A 16633-nucleotide genomic window follows, 5' to 3' on the forward strand; every position below is an offset into this window, starting at 1 on the left:
ATCTATATGTATATCTATCTATATATACATATCTATCTATATACATATATACATATCTATCTATATATATATCTATCTATATACATATATATATGTATAGATATCTATATATCTATCTATTTATATATCTATCTATCCATCTATATCTATATACATACACACACCTAAATAAAGAGAAAACAATGTAATATAACTGGTAGAAATGAAATGCTTTTTATAAGTTTAAGGATGTGAAGATCTGACAGTATGGAGGAGGAATAAGGAATATATATATATATATATATATATATATATATATATATATATGCATATATAATATATATCGTATTTTATATATATATATATATATATATATGTATTTATATATATATACATATATATATTATATATATAATAAGCAAACAGTGTTGTCATGGAAAGTACAAGTTAAAAGTTTTGATAATCCAGCACTTTCTTACTATACATCCACAACCATCTTCTTATGTACGTCCATCGTACCAACCACCTGAAGAGAGAAAACAATAAATATTTAGAAATTCTAAATCAACAAGCAGCAATCAAATTAAAACAAAAACAGTACTGACATTCAACAATGCCTCAATTGATCAAGTAAGACTATCATCTACAACCAGATGGGTGTGTTGCCTGTGTACAGGCGTCAGCTTGCCAAGACTTCTTCAGTTCCATCAGCTGCATTCACACAATCAGGCACGATCTTGTTTCCAGACCATTCTTGATGCCACCAGTCTACAAACATCTTTGGCAGCTTCTAGATCTCTTCTCTTGTAAACTCCATGTCAGGATGATCACAGGCAGTGACTTGTGGCACATTCCGTGTCTAAAATACGACAGCTTTGTAAATTTGATTCTTGACAATAGGTGTCGTGGAACTTTCACAGCCTTTCTAGTACTGCAGCGTTTATCAACCCTGTCTTTTTAACTTATTCTGTCCAATCTGAGGAAAGATCCACAACTCAAAGCTTCTATCTTCTCCACTGCTCTGTACAAGTTTCTGTCTCATAGAGGACAATTAGCAAAATATAACAGAGTACTTCTATTTTAGGTAAAATGTTATGTCTTGATCGTTTTTTCATTCTTATAAAAAGGAATATCATACTAAGTTACAAAGTAAAAGCAAAGAAAAAAAAATAACTAGTTTAGTTAACGACAAAAATTTCAGTTATACATATGGCTGGATATAAAAAGATTCAGTGGAAATTCAGAGAAAATTAAACTAAAATCTGAGAAAACTACAAATGGTCTTTGTCAGGTAAAAAAAAAAAAAAAAAAATCAAAATAGTTTAATTAAAATTCTTAAAATGAGATTAGTCTATATTCTATGAAGAGAGGTGAGCTCTGATGCTTTTGTGAAGGAAAGAGAAGCTTTCCTCTAAGTGCCAGAACTCGCTTACCTCTAGGGCAAAGAGTTCCATGTAAAGGGAGTTAATTCATGCTATAAACACTTTCACATAGCAGATGTTGCAATAAAAAAATAAATTAGAAAATGAGAAAAAAAAACATGATTCTATTGGATTCTTTTAAGGGAGTGTTCAAAGAGCAGTAATGTAGATAAAAGAATTCTTAATTAAATCATTAAAATTATTAACCTTTCATACATTAGAAGGGTTAATAATAAATTAGTAGAGACTGCATATAATAGGCATGGCCATGTGGTTAAGATGCTTGCTTCCCAACCATGTGGTTTTGGGTTCAGTCCTACAGCATGGAACCTTGGATAAGTGTCTTCTACAAAAGCCCAGTAAAGAGAAATTGAAAGAAACTCGTTATATATATATATGTGTGTGTGTACCCTTGTCTTGGTATTGCATAATGGCAGTAGAATATGTATCAGTCATACTAGTGATGTTGGTTGTTTTTAGTCTTCTGTGAAAATCATGTCTGGCCATGGAGGAATATTAGCTTGCTGAGTGACAGGCAATGGTTGGTAAAAGGAAGAGCATTTAGCCATAGGAAATCTGTCTCAACAAATCCTGTTTAACCCATGCAAGCATGGAAAAGTGGACGTTAAGTGATAATTACCATCAAATAAAGGACTTGAGGTTGGGTTGACACAGTTTATTCGTCACAATTTAAAATGGTTTGTGGAAAAAAAAAGAGAAAAAGAAGCCAATTGTTAATCAGATGAACTTATCAAATAAAATTCAACTGAATTAACCTAGTATTTAGTTGCGTCCCTTTATGTCAAAGAATATTATGGCAATTTGATAATTAGATATTGATAAAATAGGGACCAAACTGAAATAGGTGCTGGAGTTGATAGGATCAGCCAAAAACCTTGAAGGCAGTACCACCAGTATGGCTTCAGGCCAATGATTGAAACTAGTAAAAAGTATATAATAGTATTTACTATTATATACTGGCAACGGACACGTAAAAGCACCATCCGTTCGTGTCCGTTGCCAGCATCGCCTGGCCCCGTGCCGGTGACACGTAAAAGCACCATCCGTTCGTGGCCGTTCGCCAGCTCTGTCTGGCACCTGTGCAGGTGGCACGTAAAAAACACCCACTACACTCGCGGAGTGGTTGGCGTTAGGAAGGGCATCCAGCCGTAGAAACACTGCCAGATCTGACTGGGCCTGACGAAGCCTTCCAGCTTCACAGACCCCAGTTGACCCGTCCAACCCATGCTAGCATGGAAAGCGGACGCTAAACGATGATGATGATGATGATGATACTATTCATCACCATTTAGCATCTGTTTTCCATACTGGCTGGATGGTTTGAATGAACCTGGTAAGCTGGAGAGCTTCCCCCAGGCTCCAGTCTGTTTTGGTTTAGTTTCTATAGCCGGGTGCCCTTCCTAACGCCAACCACTCCACAGAGTGTAATGTGTGCCTTTTACATTACACCAGTACAGGTGCTTTTATGTGTCACCAGTACAAGTGTCTTTTACATGACACTGGCACTGGCCTCAGCTATCATTTCACTTAGTTTGATAGGTCTTCTCAAACACAGCAAATCACCAGTCATTGTATGGTAGTGGGAATACCCTTATTGATGATATTAATAGAATGGTTGAGATGTAATAATTTATGGCTATTACTATTGTATGTTTGTTCCTTCTCAAGCCACGCATGGCTCATAGGGCCGGTTTCCCGGTTTCCTTGGCGTATAGGTTCCCCACCTGGATAGGACACTGGTCTGTCGCAGGTGAGCTACAAGATGCAGGAGGAAAGAGTACCTGTCTCTCCTTTATGAATAGGGGTACCTGTCTCTCCTTTATCTGTCTACACTTTCTTACAGATTTTGCAAGGGTAAATTTGCCAAGATGCATTAAAAAAAAAATGAATTCAGCTCAAACATGGCTGTGTGCTTAAGAAGATTGCATTGCAACCACATGGCTTCAGGTTCAGTTCCACTGTGCAGTACCTTGGGCAAACGTCTTCTATTATAGCCTCAGGTCAACCAATGCAGTGTGAGTGAATTTGGTAGACAGAAACTGTGAGGAAACCCACTCTGTGTGTGTGTGTGTGTGTGCGTGTGCGTGCGTGCGTGCGTGTGTGTGTGTGTATGTGTGTATGTGTGTGTATGTGTTTGTGCGTGTGCGTGCGTGCGTGTTTATGTGTTTGTTCCACACTGTTGGACAACTTCGACTGTCCACTAACTGAAACAAGATAAAAAAATATCAAAATTGAAGTACTCACAGCACAGAATTCCTCAAATGATATTTTACCATCTCCATCAGTATCTGCATGAATTATTGTTTTATCCACAATTTGTTGAAGTTGTGTATCTTTAAGATTACTACCAACCATCATTTTGAGGACTTGGAAAAGTTCCCCATTGGAAATAAATCCATCTTTATCCATATCATAGATCTTAAAGGCAACTGAAAAGAAAAAAAAAATTATTCATAATGAATAATTCTTACATAAGACAAAGCCATAAAGTCAATTAACAAAGCTGAAATAATTGGAAAACTGATAAAAAAAAATTTGATAATTTAGGGGCCAGAATCCTCTTCTGTACAAATGTATGAACAATAATCACTTTTAACCCTTCAGCATTTAAACCAGCCATATCCAACCCAAATATTCTACCTTTTATGTTCAACTTGGCCAGATCCAGCATTTTGCACCTACCCTACAATGAAATCTAAAAGCTATGAGATAATGTACGATTAATTGAAAATAGTGTGAATAATTATGCATTACATTTGATAAAGTAATTTGAATGCTAAAGGCCAGAAATATTAAGAAAAGGAACAGTTCATTTAATTGATCCCAGCACTTGTACAAACTCAGAAGGATGAAACAAAATCGACTTCAGTGGGATAGAAGCTCAAAGTATAAACAGTGCATGATATTGTGCTAAACAGTGCACAACATCGTGCTATACAGTGCACGACATCATGCTAAACAGTGCATGACATTGTGCTAAACAGTGCACAATATCATGCTGAACAGTGCACAATACTGTGCTAAACAGTGCACAATACCGTGCTAAACAGTGCACGATATCGTGCTAAACAGTGCACGATATCATGCTAAACAGTGCATGATATCATGCTAAAAAGTATATGATATACTAAACAGTATATGATATTGTGCTAAACAGTGTACGATGTCATGCTAAACAGTGTATGATGTCATGCTAAAGAGTGTATGATGTCATGCTAAACAGTGTATGATGTCATGCTAAACAGTGTATGATGTCATGCTAAACAGTGTATGATGTCATGCTAAACAGTGTATGATGTCATGCTAAACAGTGCATGATATTTTGTTTAGCGTATTACTAAAATCTACAAACCTAGTGTTAAGAACTATAAACAATAATAAATCTAAGATGAAACATGAAAGATATAGAAGTTGAGTGAACAAGGTGATCTACTACAGTTTCTTGTAATCATTGCTTTATTTCCTGAGATGGCTGTGTACATAAAGTATTAAACTACTTCTTGTTTGTTGTTAACACAACGTTTCAGCTGATATACCATCTAGCCTTCTTCAGGTGTCTTAGGGAATGAGAACCCAGGTTGGAAATTTCCCCAAGACACCTGAAGAAGGCTGCAGGGCATATCAGCCGAAATGTTGTGTTAACAACAAACAAGATGAGGACAAATATCTGTCGAATGTAAATAATGTACATAATTCCTCATCTCTTAAATATAGAACTGTACTTCTCCATAGGCTGGAGAGTTCAAAACTATCGCAGGCATCTTGTATTTCTGGATAGTTCTCTTTAGTTCACCAGTCTAACAAGAATAGGCAATAAATCATCCAAGAATTTTACCTCTGATAAATCTGTGCTCTAGTCAACAGAATAAGTATATCATCTGCTTCACACCTTAAAAGTTGGAGCTGACTACAGGTCCTTAAAACCATTAAGAGGTATTTGAATTTTGTTACATTACCTGACTTGTGAAAAGTAACTGGATCCTCCATCAGATTCACTGATTGTCATTCCAGTTATTTGACCAACCAAACTACCTACTCATTAGTGCAGGTGGTTGAGTATTCCATAAGTATTTCCTGTACTCATAACACACTCCTCAGAATAATCAGTATAATGTAGGCTGGCCTTTTAAATTACAAGCACAGTTCTTTGATGGGATTCCCATCAAATTGGTTTCCATCAACTCAATTTCACTCAAAGGCTAGGATAACATGAGATTATGATGCCAGACATTTTGCCTAAGGTTGGATTGGCCCAGTGATCTAATGATTGTGTAGCAAATTTCTTAGCCATTCAGTCATGTCTGTGATATTGCTAGTACCCCAACATATGGACATGTGAGCACATACACATACAGATACATTAAATGTAATAAACTATATACTTACATCTCAATTTGGACTCTTTATCTCCTTTAACACTAAACTGAGAAACGCCTTCAATGAATTCTGGAAAATAATATCAAGTCATTGGTTGCAGTTAATAATTTGTCAAATCTAAAATTAAAGCAGTCAAGAAATTACATGTCAAGTTTCTAGAATTTTATTTTGTTCAGGTAAAATGCAATTATTATTTGTTGGAGGAGCAAATTTGATTACAAAAAAAAAAAGCAAACAAACAGATTAAACTATCTCTTGTAAAGTTACAAGAATGCAGAGATAATACTGTAGTACTAGACTGGTACATCATTGGTAACATGACAACCTAGTCTCATTCAACACCATCAAACACTCGCTACGCAAGTGGTGCCGCTACATGGCCATGATTGGGATGGAACAAAAAATACAAAGAAACATATGTATAACATTGCACCAAGTCATGAACAGCAAAGCTGAAACCCTCAAGTTTGCCACAAATATTAGAGCTACCTGTCTTTGATGAACTTCTGGAAAATAATATCAAGTCATTGGTTGCAGTTAATAATTTGTCAAATCTAAAATTAAAGCAGTCAAGAAATTACATGTCAAGTTTCTAGAATTTTATTTAGTTCAGGTAATGATGCTTTAAGCCTGTGACATAAAACTGTACCACAAAACGGCTATCCTTCTCTTCAGAACCAAAAACTACTTACACTGACACTATGAAGCACAAGCATGTGCACATTTAAGCACTGCTCTCATATTTAGGATGAAGTTTTCTGTTTTCGTATATTTAATTATATAGGTGTTGATGACTGTCATCATGTGGCATAGGCGTAGGAGTGGCTGTGTGGTAAGTAGCTTGCTTACGAACCACATGGTTCCAGGTTCAGTCCTACTGCGTGACACCTTGGGTAAGTGTCTTCTACTATAGCCTCGGGCCGACCAAAGCCTTGTGAGTGGATTTGGTAGACGGAAACTGAAAGAAGCCCGTCGTATATATATATATATATATATATATGTATGTGTGTGTATATGTTTGTGTGTCTGTGTTTGTCCCCCCAACATCGCTTGACAACCGATGCTGGTGTGTTTACGTCCCCGTAACTTAGCGGTTCGGCAAAAGAGACCAATAGAATAAGTACTAGGCTTACAAAGAATAAGTCCTGGGGTCGATTTGCTCGACTAAAGGCAGTGCTCCAGCATGGCCGCAGTCAAATGACTGAAACAAGTAAAAGAGTAAAGAGAGTATAGGTGTTGACGACTGTCATCATGTGGCAAACAACTGTTATCTCAAGAAGTTCCTCCTAATATATAAAGGGATGAACTTACTGGGCTATTAGAGGGACCATAAAATAACCTAGTTATTAGCTAAAAAATGCAAGTGGAAAGGGCATTATTTTTATGTGATAGGAAACTGACCTAGTGGCGAGCTGGCAGAAATGTTAGCACACTGGGTTAAATGCTTAACAGTATTCCGTCTGCTGTTACGTTCTGGGTTCAAATTCTGCCAAGCTCGACTTTGCCTTTCATCCTTTCAAGATCGATAAATTAAGTACCAGTTACACACTGGGGTCAATGTAATTGACTTAATCCATTTGTCTGTCCCCTCTATGTTTAGCTCCTTGTGGGCAATAAAGAAATAAGAAAACTGACCTAAACCCTTCAGTAGCAGAGAAAGACTAACCCCTACAGATAAATATGATTTAAATAGGAAAAAAATAAAATGAGGAGAAAAAAAGAGAGGAGGCAAAAGAATGAAGGGAAGAAGCAGAGAAAAGAATTAAGTTGGCAGAGAATGAAGAGAAAGAATAAGAGAATGGTAAACTATTAGTGATGTTTAGAAATCTCCCATTTTTGATACAGTTTTCTAGTAGGTCAAACATGTAAAGAGATAACTCTGATTAAAGCTCTTGAAATTTCCATCTCCTTTTGGCCCACAACCCTAACTGCACTTAGAAAATATGTTTAGAATGATCGTCAAATATTTTGTATCAGTTATATAGACAGTGAACTGGCAGAGTTGTTCAAACTTTGGATAGAATGTGTTGAAGCATTTTTTCTGGTATTCTTGCACTCTGAGTTCAATTCCTGCCAAGGTCAACAATACCTTTCAGGGTTAATAAAAAAGGACTAGATCAGGGCAATGGTGAGGCAAAATTGTTAGAACAGAAGATAAGCCTCACAGTATCTGTCCTGGCACTGTGCATCCAGGGTTTGGAACCCACTGAAAATGGTCACACTTCTGCCAGGAGTTGTGATTGACAAATAATGTCAGCAATGTGAAAAACAAAATGCCTCATTTCCTTGGTTTAACTAGAAGATTGACAACAATTGTATCATTTCTTTGCTATTTGTAGCTAAAGTTTTGTCAAACTGATTTAATATTTCCCCTGCATATTATCTCCCTTTGAAACCTAATTAATGTACACCAACTTCACAAAAACATTCCCTTGAATTCTAAATCAGAGTTAAAAAAAAAAAAAAAAAAAAAAAAAAAGGCATGTCAATAAAGCAGATGCAAACAATTTTCTTATAAGTGTTCCTGCTCTGAAGCATTGACATTTCTGGCAACCTTAACTGATAACAGCAGTTAGTACTTGCGATTCAAGTAAATAAAAACATACTTCAACAACAGTTCACTTGGTGCTGATAAATACAATGAGTGATAGTTAAAAACAATTAAAAAACATACAGATAAGATAGAGTATAGATCTATAATGACCAATAACTTCTTTTTTCTTTTAATTAAGTGTGTAGCTTTATATCATTCAGGTTTAGATATAAAAATGCACAAAGACATTAATATTGTTGTAATCTGTGACATAATTCCTGACAAGTTTTAAAACTCCAGCTTGAAACTAGATAACAGAAATCAGCTTTAGGGTTCTCATCAACATGAAATTTTTCAAATTTTTAAATTCTGTTATAGTTTAGATTAATACAACTGTTCATCCAAAACAGTCATATCAGTCTAGACATGTGAAATATTTTTCAAATTTTGAGTTTCAGAATAAGCAAAAGCTGTTCTTTTCTCATAATTTAGTACAAATTTAATTTCTGAGACACATATTAACAACTGCTCTCAAGACATGTTAAATTTTAACTGATTTGTTTATTGCAGATGTACACTAAATGTGTAGAAGTCTGGAGGACTACTTTTATTGGCAAAAATAGACCTCACCAGCACCAGCGGCAAAAGAAAAGTACTCAGTACACACTGTAAAGAGTGGTTGGCATTAGGAAGGGCATTAAGTCATAGAAACTATGCCTAAGTTGACAGTTGAGCTGAATACAGGCCTGTGGCTCACCAGATCCTGTCAAAATATCCAACTCCAGCTAGCTTGGAAAGTGGACATCAAATGATGATTCTCTTTAACTGTTGTGATACAATGCTAGAAGAGTATTAGCCCCAGGGTCACCATCATCATCATCATCATTTAATGCCTGTTTTCCATGCTGGCACAGGTTGGACAGTTTGACAAAAGCTGACCAGCTGAAGGGCTGTCTAGATTCCCTGTCTGTTTCAGCATGGTTCCTAAGGTTGGATGCCCTTCCTAATGCCAACCAATTTACAGAGTGTACTGGGTGCTTTTACACAGCACTGACACAGGTACTTTTTACATGGCACCAGCACTTACGAGTCCACAAGAATAGAGAAGTTCAGCTGGAGAGGGTTGCAAGAAACGAGTCTGTATGCAAGGGCAACCACACTTTTACTTGGCTTGATGTGTCTTTTCAAGCACAGCAAACACAGCAGGTATTCATAACAATTGTTATATGGTAGATACACACAGATAGTGGGTGCAGAAAACCTGCCAAATGTAAGGGATGAGATAAATATAATCTGTTGAATGCTTGTAAATTTAAAGGAGTGATTGAACTGAACCAGCAAAGAGCATCATCATCATCATCACCGTTTAATGTCTGTTTTCCATGCTAGCAGGGTTGGATGGTTCAACTGGGGTCTGGGAAGCCAGGAGGCTGCACCAGGCTCCAGTCTGATCTGGTAGTGTTTCTACAGCTGGATGCCCTTCCTAACGCCAACCACTCCGTGAGTGTAGTGGGTGCTTTTTATGTGCCAGGGGAGGCCGGCAATTGCCACGATCGGTTGGTGCTTTTTACGTGCTACCGACACAGAAGCCAGTAAAGGCGGCGCTGGCATCGGCCAAATACGGATGGTGCTTTTTAGGTGCCAGAGTAGGCTGGCAACGGCTACGATTGGGTGGTGCTTTTTACGTACCACCGGCATGGAAGCCAGTCAAGAATCTATAAAGTAAAAAGTCTCAAATGAAACATAAATGAATGTTTGGGATTGTGGTAAGGAAAACTGGGAATTAATTTTGACTGGTCTAAAGAGATGACCAATGTTCATAAGGACATATTCATGGTAGCATAAAATGCAAATAAAACATTATAATGACAGTGTCAGCATCATCAATAGTATGTTTGTATGCCATAACTCACAAACATTGGTGCTGCTGTTATTGTTAAGGTCAATCATATCTAACATCAAGTGAGAAGGCAATATCACCTTGAGTCTCTGAATAAGTTAATGAAAACCTGATCCAATGATATGTAATTAATCTATGTCATATATACAGGGTGTCCACAAAGTTTGGGTACATGGAGTAAATAAAATCATAACATAAAGAATTAAATATAAGAAATAATTTCTTAAAGTATGTGCTAATCCCCATGTACCCAGACTTTGTGGACACCCTGTACATTATTTACATTCAATGGATATTTGTTCTTATTTTGTTTGTTGTTAACACAACATTTCGGCTGATATACCCCTCCAGCCTTCTCCAGGTGTCTTGGGGGAAATTTCGAACCTGGGTTCTCATTCCTAAGGTATTTTTCAATATTATTATTATTGTTGTTCAAGTCACCGCTTGGAATCGAACTCGGAATCTTGGGGTTAGTAGCCTGCGCTTTTAACCACTATGCCATATGCCTGATACCTGAAGAAGGCTGGAGGGTATATTAGCCGAAATGTGTTAACAGCAAACAAAATGAGGGCAAATATCTGTTAAATGTAAATAATGTACATAATTCCTCATCTCTTAAATATAGAACTGTATGTCATATATCTTTTTGTTTTTCTTTTGCTTGACAAATTTGATGGAATGCTTTTAAGTCAAGAAAGATCTGTTGAGGAGTCATTTCATTGCAGCACATATTGATAGAGCCGAGATAAAAAGAGCTCTACCAAGTTGAGCTGACCTATGGTTTTAATCATCAACCTTATTCCCTCCCTATTTACAGTTACTATCGAAATTGAACCAAATTCAATGACTGGAGCCCGTGCCAGTAGAGCGCTAAAAGCTCCATCCAAGCAGAATCACTGCCAGAGCAGCTGTCTGGCTTCCGTGCCAGTAGCATGTGAAAAGGCACCATTTGAGCATGATCGATACCAGTATCGCCTTACTGGCACGTGAATAAAATTTTCGAGCGAGGTCGTTGCAGAGCTGCTGGACTGGCTCCTGTGCAGGTGGCACGTAAAAAAACACTATTTCGAGCATGGCCGTTGCCAGTACCGCTAGACTGGCCCTCATGCCAGTGGCACGTAAAAGCACCCACTACACTCTCAGAGTGGTTGGCGTTAGGAAGGGCATCCAGCTGTAGAAACTTTGCCAGATCAGATTGGAGCCTGGCGCAGCCATCTGGTTCGCCAGTACTCAATCAAAATGTCCAACCTATGCTAGCATGGAAAGCGGATGTTAAACGATGATGATGATGATCAAAAACTACTAGGCTAATGATTTTTCTTTATAAATTTCATCACATTTCCTATGTACAAATAAACCCCACAAAACTGAAACACCAAAGTTTGCACATCATCTCCAGGACACAGAGGACACCTAATAACTTTCTTTTAGTTATGTTGAATGAGGTTAAACTGTAATATATCTTAAGAAATCAACTCTAATACATTACCCTTCCTCTACTCACAATCCATATTCACCTAAAAATTACCACACTCACAACAACAAAATAGACAGGTTAATTCATATTTTCCATATAAACAAAACTGCATCATAAAAGGAGTGGCTGTGTGATAAGTAGCTTGCTTATCAACCACATGGTTCCGGGTTTAGTCCCACTGCGTGTCACCTTGGGCAAGTGTCTTCCACTATAGCCTCGGGCCGACCAAAGCCTTGTGAGTGGATTTGATAAACGGAAACTGAAAGAAGCTCATCGTGTGTGTGTGTGTGTGTGTGTGTGTGTCTGTCCCCCCAACATCGCTTGACAACAGATGCTGGTGTGTTTACGTCCCCGTAACTTAGTGGTTTGGTAAAAGAGACCAATAGAATAAGTACTACGCTTCAGGCTTCCAAAAAATAAGTCAATTTGCTCAACTAAAGGCAGTGCTCCAGCATGGCCACAGTCAAATGACTGAAACATGTAAAAGAGTAAGTCCCCATTCAGGATCAGAAACTACTGCAGCTTTAAACAATTGATATTTAACAAAATACAAATTAATCCCGTCATGAACAGTGCACATAATCCAACACAACAGCTTCCCTTTCAACCTACTAAACATACCACTTGCTATATCACCGATTAAACCTTGACCCATTCTATGTGCTTTATCCTTTACACCTACTGTAGCTGTCGTATGAACTACAGATTCAGTAGACATTTCGAGTAATATTCATAACATTCAGGAGATATACCCAAGTGATCTTTTTATCTTTTACTTGTTTTAGTGATCCATGCCGGACACTGCCTTGAAGAATTTTTAGTCAAATGAATCGACCTCAGTACATTTTTTTTTAAGCCTGGTACTTATTCTATTGTTCTCTTTTGCCAAACCTCTAAGTTACAGAGACATAAATATACCAGTACCAGTTGTGGGGGAAAAACACACACACACACACACACATATATATTTCTTTACTACCCACAAGGGGCTAAACAAAGAGGGGACAAACAAGGACATACAAAGGGATTAAGTCGATTATATCGTTCCTAGTGCGTAACTGGTACTTAATTTATCGACCCCGAAAGGATGAAGGGCAAAGTCGACCTTGGTGGAATTTGAACTCAGAATGTAATGGCAGACGAAATGCAGCTACGTATTTCACCCAGCTTGCTGCCTTATATATATAACACATTATATATGACAAGTTTCTTTCAGTTTCTGACTACCATATCCACTCACAAGGCTTTGGTCAGCCTGAGGATATAGTAGAAGACACTTGCCTATAGTGCCATGCAGTAGGACTGAACCCAGAATGATGTGTTTGGGGAGCAAGCTTCTTACCACACAACCATGCCTACGCCTATGATGTATACATTTTCATAACATATGAGGTTTACAATTATATGGCATGTACACATATATAATCATTACATTATATAGCTACCTTTTGACATTCCCTCACAAAAGAAGTATTTCAGTTATTTTAAAAATACACTTAATTTTGACCTTTCATAAGATCCCAGGCTAGTCAAGTACCTTCTCCATTGATGGCTATAATCTTTGATAAATTTAATTTAAAGCCCTTCAACTACAAGTTTTGTTTTCATAGCTGGAATTTCTTCTCCAAATCTACAAATTTTGTTCTAAGAACTAAATCAACATACAGGAGTTTCCTCAGCACAACCAGTCTTACACTTACCTGTTGTGATTTCGAAGACATTCAAAATGAAAATTGAAAAAAAAAACAACAACTTTGCAACACTTACCTTTGAAATCTACTTCTCCATTCCCATCTGTGTCAAATATATCTATTACTCTTTGAACTAAAGGATTCTGTTGTAACTCTGGAAGAGACATAAATTCATCGATACTCAATGAACCAGAGTTATCCAAATCCAACTTCCGAAATCTTTTCCCCAATCTTTTGATTTCATCAGCATCAACTGGAAAATAGATAAAATTAACAAAATAAGCATTAATTGAAGTAATAAGTGCTCATGATTGCACATTCAATACAGTAGTAGAAATTAAAAAATAAAAAGCAGTCATAAATGACTGCTTGGTACTTCTAGTGTTAAGTCTTCATTAAAGCAAAACTATTCAGATACAATGAATAAACCTTCTAAATAGTTTTCCTTCTGCACTTTTAGACGTGTTCCTTTAGTCTACTATAACGTCTAGTTGTAACTAAATGAGGCTGAAATGATACATGGCATTCAAGAGCTTACCAGAACTAGAGCTGTGTCTATACTTACACAAATACATGCACACACACACAATGGAAATCAACTTGGAGCTGAGTGTGACCACAGACACAGACAACAGCAGCAATAGAGGACATAGCTGTATAAATGGCCTGAGAACTGTGACTGCTCCTACTTACACAACATCTGCCATGTGCCCTCAAGAGGGAGAAAACAAATCCAATGATATTTTTTTTGTCACACGATACCCTGACTGTTGCAATGACACCAAGCAGATTTGAGTGGTTCTTGAATGTTTCCAGTGCATGAAATCTATTATGGGGAGTGAAGTGTGCACAGAGTTACATTTACTTGTCAGAAAGAATAACAACATTGGTTAGGACCACCAGGAACTCAGTGATCCTCAAGCTTTACATCAGTATTCTTCTAATGTATATGTAACAGGATCTGGAATCGGTATCACTGAAGGGGTGTCCGATCCGATCTCGTCACAAATTCAATGTGACGGGATCGGATCGGACACCCCTTCAGTGATACCGATTCCAGATCCTGTTACAATTCAATTTAGTTAGATATAACAGATGAAGTCAGGTTATCTGGGAAAGACAGCAAATGTTGTTTATTACTCGTGATGGTGTACGTATTTCTGAGGGGAAACGACAGCCGAATCTTTGTACTGCTTCTTGTTGGTTGATTGAAGTGATTCGATGTGGTCCGTTGCTAAGCCGGTGTAGAGTTCTCAGAGACTACCAAATGCACGTCTGTTCACGAAGGCTGAAAGGGCCAGAGAGAGTGAGTGGATGGACTGTGTTTTAGGGTCAGTTTCCCGCACATGCGCATGGGGAAGACTTCCGGTGGCCACCCGGAAGTAGTCCCATTCTGCGCATGCGTGCTGAACCTTACACAGCAGCATCACTACATATGCATATGTGTGCCTGTGTGTGAATGTGTGTGTGTGTACGTGCATGCATATGCTTGTGTGCATGTACACGAGTGTGTGTGTGCATGTATATGTATGCATGCATGTGCACATGCGTATGTGTATGTATGTGCATGTATGTATGTCTGTGCGTGTGTACATGCGTGTGTGTGTACATGCGTGTGTGTGTGTGTATGCATGCGTGTGTATATGTGCACACATGCATGTACAGATATATATATATCATCATTATTTAGGTCCACATTCAATGCCAGCATGGGTTGGATGATTTGACAGGACCTAACAGGTGAGAGGAATGCTTCAAGCTCCAAAGTCTTTAGACATGTCACGCTGCCATCCTTTCCAAGCAACCTTCCTTACCAATTTAGTTTGGTGGGTGTGGCAGTTTAGTTGCTATTGACCCAGCCATATAACAACTAATACATAATAGATTACATGTTGCCAGTAGCACTCAGAGCAACATATACACCTAACTACACACACAGGATGTGTGTGCATGTGTGTGGACAGGTAATGTCAGTGTGCATGTATGACAGAGAGTAAATGATTTAAGAGAAAATCAGGGTACAAGAAGCATCAGATGTAGTCTACAACAAAAGACTGCATTAGTATGGTCATGCGATGCATAGGAATGTGGACAGCTGCATAAAAAAAGGCTGAGCTCTAATTGTGGAGGGAACTTGGTGAAAAGGATAGACCCAGAAGACGTGGGATGATGTGGTGGCAAAGAATCTTCAGGTGTTGAAACTCAATGAGAAGATGAGAAGGGACCTAGAATCTTGGAGATTTGCTGTGCTTGAGAAACACATCCAGCTAAGTAAAATCAAGCAACAGTGCAGCTGCCACATGGGAAAGCACCCATGTAGTGTCATGTGAAAGAGATCTGTGCCGGCACCACATATGGAAGCATTCGTGCCAACATCATGTAAGAAGGCACCTGTGCCAGCACCATACAGAAAAGTACCCACACCTGTGCCATGTTAAATAGCACCCAATACATTCTGTAAAGTTGTTGGTATAAGGAAGGGCATCCAGCTGCTGAAACCATGCCAAAACAGATGACTGGAGCCTATTGCAGCCTTCCAGCTTACCAGCTCCTGTCAAACTGTTCAACCCATGCCAGCATGGAAAACACATTAAATGATGTTGACAATATATATATATATATATGTATATATAAAGGGAAAGTTTACGAAAATAAACAAAAGACGAAGGCAGGTGGTGCGCAAACAAATGTATTAGTATAGCGCTCAGGAATAGAAAAAGTCTTTTACGTTTCGAGCTGACGCTCTTCTACAGAAAGGTACACAGAAAAAACAAGGAGAGAAAAAAAATGTGTGTAGTAGCTATATATATATATAATTGACATAAACATAAGGGAATACAGTTATATTTATAAAGGGGAGAAAATATATACTGTACACATTACATTGTGTAGAGAGAGAGTGTGTGTGTGTGTATATATATATAAATATATATATATATATATTTATTACGTGCATGAGTCATCTAAGTCAGGGAAAAGATGTACTCGTATATTAGTAAAATTAGGGCATGAAGTAGCAAATCAAACACTGAAAGGATGACTACAAAGGTTGTTTCTCAAAGATGCTGGCATGTTGTCTTAGTTTGAACTTCATTGCAAGTTTAACTATCTTAACAATGATTGTTAGTTACAAGTTTGTTGTGAGCCTGATGTCTTGAAATTTAGAACCTAAAACTGTGTTGGTACCTTCTTTTAAAACAAATTAAAAATTTTGTTGAAAGAGACTTCAATGAG

At 37.7% G+C, this 16633-nt stretch overlaps 1 protein-coding gene across 1 annotated transcript in view; it reads right to left on the reverse strand.

The window, feature by feature from the left end:
- Nucleotides 1-341: 341 nt before the first annotated feature.
- LOC115210755 (calcineurin subunit B type 1) overlaps nt 342-16633 on the reverse strand; it is a 63245-nt gene continuing 46953 nt past the window's right edge. Inside the window, exons 3-6 of the mRNA XM_029779470.2 lie at nt 13476-13652; nt 5808-5867; nt 3666-3850; nt 342-505 (exon numbers count right to left, since the gene is read on the reverse strand). Of these exons, the coding sequence (XP_029635330.1) occupies nt 458-505; nt 3666-3850; nt 5808-5867; nt 13476-13652 (470 nt within the window). The 3' untranslated portion in view covers nt 342-457. The remainder of the gene's footprint in view (nt 506-3665; nt 3851-5807; nt 5868-13475; nt 13653-16633) is intronic.

Source organism: Octopus sinensis, linkage group LG4, assembly GCF_006345805.1.
Source record: "Octopus sinensis linkage group LG4, ASM634580v1, whole genome shotgun sequence".
NCBI lineage: Eukaryota > Metazoa > Mollusca > Cephalopoda > Octopoda > Octopodidae > Octopus > Octopus sinensis.